Source organism: Rhagoletis pomonella, unplaced genomic scaffold (genome assembly GCF_013731165.1).
Source record: "Rhagoletis pomonella isolate Grant_MI unplaced genomic scaffold, Rhpom_1.0 Rhpom_scaffold_00004, whole genome shotgun sequence".
Lineage (NCBI taxonomy): Eukaryota > Metazoa > Arthropoda > Insecta > Diptera > Tephritidae > Rhagoletis > Rhagoletis pomonella.
The window spans coordinates 76,685,719-76,692,830 of NW_023458558.1; the positions used below are offsets into that span (position 1 = coordinate 76,685,719).

At 36.2% G+C, this 7,112-nt stretch overlaps 1 protein-coding gene across 1 annotated transcript; it reads right to left on the reverse strand.

Annotated features, from left to right (window-relative positions):
• Window positions 1-172: 172 nt before the first annotated feature.
• LOC118738584 (larval cuticle protein A2B-like) lies at window positions 173-1,749 on the reverse strand. The gene is made up of 2 exons (XM_036469523.1): window positions 1,642-1,749; window positions 173-691 (listed from the first exon to the last, which is right to left on the reverse strand). Exons 1-2 carry the CDS (start codon window positions 1,651-1,653, stop codon window positions 242-244), a joined length of 462 nt encoding a protein of 153 aa, XP_036325416.1. The 5' UTR covers window positions 1,654-1,749; the 3' UTR covers window positions 173-241.
• Between the last annotated feature and the right edge of the window lie 5,363 nt (window positions 1,750-7,112).

Sequence of the window (7,112 nt, forward strand, 5' to 3'; positions counted from 1 at the left end):
AAGGAGAGAAAAGAATCAATTAGGCTAATTAACTAATTTTAAAAATTTGCAAGTGAAGTTGAAATCAGCATTAAGAAAATTTTGGAATAAAGTCGGTCCTATTTTCGAGATAAAACCCTTCCAGGGTTGAGCCATGTAATCATAATGCTAAAATTAGTCAAATAACTTTTTTTATGCATTCAAAGTTCGGATTTATTCATGATTAACAACTAACGGCACACGGTCATTCAATTTAAAGTCTCTAATAAGCATAAGAGATGAGCGGGGATGCGAATTCAGTTCTTAGTACCGCTGGTCCGGCAACGAGTGGGGCAGGAGCAGCGAGGGCAGCGGCTCTCACGAAGGGAGCAATGACTGGAGCAGGCGCTACCAAAGGTTCACGGCGCACAACAGCGTTGAAACCATTGATTGAATCAGAGGTGTAGTCCACAATGCGACGGTAGCCATCAGCATCATTTAGCGAGTATTGACCCTGAACGATGTCACCGTCCCGAGTTTCCACAGCGGTCTTGGAGTCACCAGATAGGGCATCTTTCACGTCATAACCGTATGTGTATTGGGGATGGGGGTCGTACTCCTCAATACGGGCAGCGACAGCCAATGGTGCTGGGGCAACCGCGGCAAACGGAGCAGCAGGAGCGATAACACCAGCGTTGGCGGCAGCGATGCAGAGAGCGAAGAAGGCGATGAACTGCAAGGAAGAGTGAAAAACGGTGGGTTAGAAACCACTAATGGAGTCGAATTTATCGATTTTAGCGCATTAGTTTTCTATTCACATTTGCAAAATTGAAGCACTGTAATATGATCCTTTGTGTAACACATATAGGCCAGTATGCAGCTCTCAAGAAAACGGTCAAGAAAAAAATTGCCATTCTTTCGTGTCTATGTCCAAGGAATTTCGACATCTGATACTTCTGAGCCTGTTGCCTCACCCTTTCTCAAGAAATAATGGAACGGGCATATACATATATATGTTGCAAACATGGGTTGCCTTGTGCTCTTTTTTCACAAAAAACTTTAGAAATCCGTAGTAGAAAGAGTTGCGTACTGCCTTAAGGAAATTTGACTCAAGAAAATTTCTTAGCCATTTCTTGTACGTCATTTTATATGGAATTTTTGCTTTTCTTGAGAGCTGCATACTGGCTTTATATATGGAAATATATATATATGTACGTATGTATGCGTACATACATATCACTAGTTTAGAGTAAAAAGTTGCTATGTCCCATTTTAAAAATTTTAAAGGAGAGAAAAAAACGTATAGCCATTTTCTTCAAGTAGTTCGCAAAACTTTGAATTCAACATTTTAGCTGTTTAAAGCAAAGCAAAACTCAATATGAATCAGAGAGATTCGATCTTTATTAAAAGATTTCGTACTATTTTGGCCTTATCGGATTTTAAATGCTTTTTTTGGACTTGGCAATTTTCCTTTCATTGAATATAAACGATAATAAATAAAATAAGTGCCTTTTTTCCTTTTCGAAGCAATGCATTTTTAGTTTTTCTAGCCTAATAAATATGAGTTTTCATAAAAAGTGGACTTGGCAACTTTTCACTCTAAGCTAGCGATATGTATGTACTTATACAGCACGTATATTAATCTTTCTTTAAATTGTGTATCCGAGTTTAATTGGTTCTTACTTTGAATGCCATTGTTGTAGGGCTTAATTTAGTTGTTGATTTAGTTGCTCCAAATAACGAAAACGGAATTGAACTGATTTGAACACTGGCCAACTAGGCTTTTATACAACCTAAAGCGGAGAGTCAAATAAAACATAAAGTAAAAAAAAACTACAACGAAAACAAAAAGCTATTTGCGTAGGCCATTTAAGCGACATTTTTTATATGTACAAAAACGAAGCAGTGAGCTCTTTAATTCAAAATTTGATTGCATTGCTTGGGGAAGGTAAAACAAACACGTCAAGGCTGCACACCCGAGCCTCTGCATGCATGCGCTAAAATTATGCATCAGGCTAACCTAAAACACTTACGAATGAATTTGAGCTAATGTATATACATACATATGTACGTGAGGAAGAATGCTAATATGTGTATGAATATACATATATTTATGGATGTGCGTGTATACTATCATAGTATTACTATGATCGAATTTGTTGACTGAGCTCATTCCGATTAAAATTACGCCCACAATTGCGACATTTACATCGGCTTTGGTAGAGAAATTCAGCGCACATAAGCAACTGCAATAGAGCAAAATAAGCGAAAGAAGAAGTCCAACGCACCGATTAATGAACGGCGTATCAGCAGACTGCCAGACAACATATCGCACATAGGGATGGCAATTTTGGAGGGTAACATCGATACATCGATGTTTCGATGCATCGGAAAAATTAACATCGATGCTAAAATACATCGCCAGAAAAACATCGATATATCGATGGTTTCCGATGTTTCACAATTTGTTAGGTTGTAGTCACATTAAAAGGAAAATCTAAAACGTTTCAATTACAACTCTCTGTAATTCAATTAGAAAAATACTTACATATGGATGTATTTCCCTGTATTTATTTACCATTCTTCCAAGGCCCACCTTCGTTGAAATTTCAACGAGTACCCGGCTCTTTTTTAATGATTAAGTAAGCATTTTTAATATCGAAAGATACGAGTAAACTCGGAACTTCTGAATGTTCCCCAAAAAAATAAATAATAAAAATTCATGGCCAGTCAAAAACTTTTAGGAGCGTAATTGGTAAGTTGAATTCAAGTCTGAGTCACACTTAAGTCGATGTTAAAACATCGTTGAAACTGGCATCGATGTATCGTCAATTTAGCGATTTTAGGTAATTGTAAACATCGATGGCGAACATGGGCGTAGCCAGGTAGGGGCAGCGGGGTGCTCGAGCCCCCCCTAACTTTCAAATTTCCCTTATATATATATAAGTAGTACCCTGAAATGCCAGCTTAATAGGGTCGAGCCCCCCACTCCCCCTAAATTTCATTCTGGCTACGCCAATGATGGCAAATATAGAATTTTGAACCGATATTATCGATGTTTCAAAAATATCGATGCATCGTTTGCATCCCTAATCGCACACCGTCTTCAAAAGAGTCACAACTCAAAATAATACGTTTGTAAGAAAATGCGAAAAGCTATTTCTTAGCACATGCTAATCATATGGGCAAGGAGGACTTTACCTTAGTTTTTTTTTAATAAATTATAACAAAAATTTGCCCCAGATTTTTCTGAAAGGTAAAAAAAAGCTCTGCGTACATTTTTTGCATATAATCTCAAAAACGCCAAATTTTGAGTTGTGACTCTTTTGAAGACGGTGTGCGATATGTACTTCTACCAGAGAACGGCATGCGGTGCAGTTTTTGTCACTATAAGCATGGATTAATGATCATCATGGCAAAGCGTGCAGTTCGTGCAAACACCGCCATTGCAAGTGAACGATCATTTTAGCAAGGCATACTCATTGACTTCGGCAAACCGATGTCCTGAATGGTCGTGCTCGAAACCCGCAGGCACCGCAATTGATCGATTGCCGAAAGCATGATACCACGTTTGAAGGCATGACACCCAAGAACAAGGCGAATTTATACAAGGTGGTGTTGATGGCGAATTCAGATTTTCGCCGTGGTACTTCCTAATGTCAAAATGATGTGTTTGTTGTAAACAAGGCGAATTCATATTACAACAAACACATCATTTTGACATTCAGAAGTACCGCGGCGAAAATCTAAATTCGCCATCAACACCACCTTGTATAAATACAGTATTGCGCCGTACTGGCGCCGACACCTTTCTCAAGTAAAAGTAAACAGAGCCGAATAAGAGAAGAAGAGTAAAAGAAATTGTCAAAGCAGTAAATTTTTTTTATAATAAATTTTTCTATAGGAAACGTGGTTGAATTGCTTTAAATTGCAAAAATATACATACATATGTTTCATAAAAGGAACTAGTTAAGAAAATGTTAACGCAGCTGGCCAAATGCGGAGCGCTCCAAATATAGAGTGAAAAACAGCAACACCTGTAAGGAGCATTTTCGTAGCGTTCCGAATATGGAGTGAAAAAGGACTCCCACTGCAACACCTGGAAAGAGCGTTTTCGGAGCGCTCCGAATAAGGAGTGAAAGGGATTTTTGTTATCATGCTCTTCTTTTTTTTGTATCTAGTCTGTAAGATGAAAATTCAATTCAAATTCAGTCAAGAAGGGGTTCGTCGATTCCGAATGTTCCTGGAAAGGGACACCGCAAAAAAGCTGTAAGAAATACCGCATAAAAAAATACGTTTGGCTAACTTTACAACTTTTCAGGCGCATTTATTAGAAAATTATCTGGTTCTGGAAAAAAATTCGATAGAGCGAGTGGTTTCACACTTCCCATGAACGTATTAAAAAATGGTAAAAAATATTTTCTTATTTATATCATAATTTATCCTTGTTTTACTGAATAAAATGTTCAATCATTATCTTTAATTTTAAGTTTTTTCAATAAAATAATTGAAATATTTTATTATAATTGAAATATTATATTATTTATTTATTTTATTTAAATTAGGAGCATTTTGAAAAACCGTGAATCCTCGTTTACGGTGTATTATCGGAGCTTTTTAAAAAGTCAGTTACAAGACGACGTAGACGTAGACGTAGAAGACGAGCTCGAGCCAGAATTTGTTTGCATATTTTAGGCTACAAATTTAAAACATATTTAGGTGGCGTGCTTATTAAATTCAACATTCACAATAAAATCCTGACTGAAAGATAAACCTAATACCGAATTTTCGCTAAATGAATTTTCGAGTACGAATGAAATTGAATAGTATTAAATGTGTTTGTGCAAGTAAAATTACAGATGGTCGAACATCAAAAATCAAAGTAAAGCTACATATCGTCGATGTTTTTGCAAAACCGCCCATCGACCAGTTGATAACCCTGAACTCCAGGCACCGATATTTATGCATAAAAGTTATTAAAACAACAGATTTGTAAAAGAATATCTAGAGAAAATACCGCCTATCAAGGCAAAGCCTTCAAAGAATAAACCGTTTTTTCGCTCTCCTCTAAACTTTGAGTGCCGTAAGATAGGCGGTTTTGCAATTGGGCGATGGGCGGTTTTGCAAAAACATCGACGATATGTATATCATATCCAAGAGTATGTAATTTGCACCTTTTCCAATTTTTTAGAGCTTCCATTGAAACACAAAAGCAGCAATAGTCGTCTTCAGTTTGAAATAGTAAGTCTGTTCCAGGTGCTTCACGATTTGCAGGTTTTTACAGGAAGTCGTTCCCGGTCTTCACCTTCCATAAGATTTATTAATAACGAAAACAGCTTTTCCTCTAAATCCTGAAAAACCTGCAAATCGTGAAGTACCTGGAACAATTGTTATTATGTTGTGTTGAATTCAAGCAGTTATTTTGCGAAATGCTAGGAAACGAAACAATTGCAACCCAACAAAAATTTAGGTTAGAAAATGATTAGAAAACTATTCGAAATCCAACGAGTTTCTCTGTGGTAGAAGGTTAGAAGACGGTTAGAGAAACTGTCGATAATTATAGCATTCTCTATAAAAAGGGGACTTAGTTCTCAATATCGAGAAAAATATTGTAGCGTTTTCTTTTCTCGCGAAAAATGTCACCTTTGTATATGGCGACATTATCAGAGTGCGACATTTTAAAGGGCGAGCACGCAATATGCATGTGAAGATGCTGATAAAAGAATACGAAAACTTGACAGCCCTGACGCAGGGCAGAATAAATGCAACATTATTTCGAGAAAAGAAAACGCTATTAGATATCTAATCGTACTCTAACCTTTAGTTCTAATTAGTTTCTAATGTCTAGTGTTTTTCTAATCATTCTCTCATCAAATTTTAACATAGTTCTCTAACCCGATTTTCGACTCGAGAACTACATTAGAAATGTGATGTAAATTAAAAATATTTCTTTAATATTAGAGACTGTGTTTGCTGGGAAGGTGAAAGCTGTTGAAATCTGCTCAAAAAATTAGTACAAAATCAGTACTAGCTCAGAATATAAGTATATTTTGCATACTGATTTCGGGTTATTAAAATTCAGTACAATAAAAAAAAAATCAGCACATTCACTGATTAAATCGGCGCATCTGGCCAGCCTAATCGGAGCACTCCTAAAACACTCCTTCTAAGTTATCTTCGGATAATTTTAGGACTCTTTTCCCAAAATCACAAGATGAATAGGGGAGTCCGCACTACGGAGTCTTTGTGTATTATCTGAGGGAGCTTTTTGGGACGCAGAAATCACCCGTTTTCATATATATTGAGAAGGCACTTTTCTCCCGCGGATATGCTCTTTTAGGACTCTTTTCGGGGCCTCCCTAGGGGCGCACCTCACAGGGAGTCCTAATTGTGCCCCCTGCGGGCTCCACTGGCTGGCTGGGAAAAAGCTGAGCAGTGTTGCTGCGACGTCATGAAAAATTGTATCGTAAGAAAACAAACAAATGGATCAAATGTATCATAATTGTTTTTTTAAAAACAACTATTTGGTTTCATACAACTTCTTTTTATTATGGTCAATATCCAAAAAATCATGTAATGCACATACATAAACATGCATATGTATATACATGAAAACATCTTACGTATGGGTCATTCCATACAATATTTACACCTCAATATTTTTTTTGGGGTGAAATATATCTTTTACATTCTTTATCGAAAAAAAGAAGGCACCTATTTTTTTCGTCATGGTATTCGAAAATCTCGAAAAAAAATTCACGAAATTTTCAACTCACGGAGAAGTATATTTTTTTAATTGTTTGCAGTTAATAAACTATTTGTCGGAGAAAATCAGTTAAGGTATCAAAATGTGCGTAATTACCTCGGCTTTCCACGAGAGTGTGAGATAGATTAAAATAAAATAATTTTTGCATTAAAAATTTGCATTTTTTGTTATTTATGTTTTTTTATTAACTTCATCATGTTTGATTTTTATTTTTTGATTTAACCTGAATAGTTGTCAAACTTTATGGAGTAAGCTGTAAAAATTTGAGAATGGAAACACCAAAACTGTAGAAGTTACGAGTTTTTTCATATCTGCGTACATAAAGTTTATACTAAAGACAAAAGAAAAATAGAAAACATTTATCAAGATGTTGCTGGCTTAATTAGCT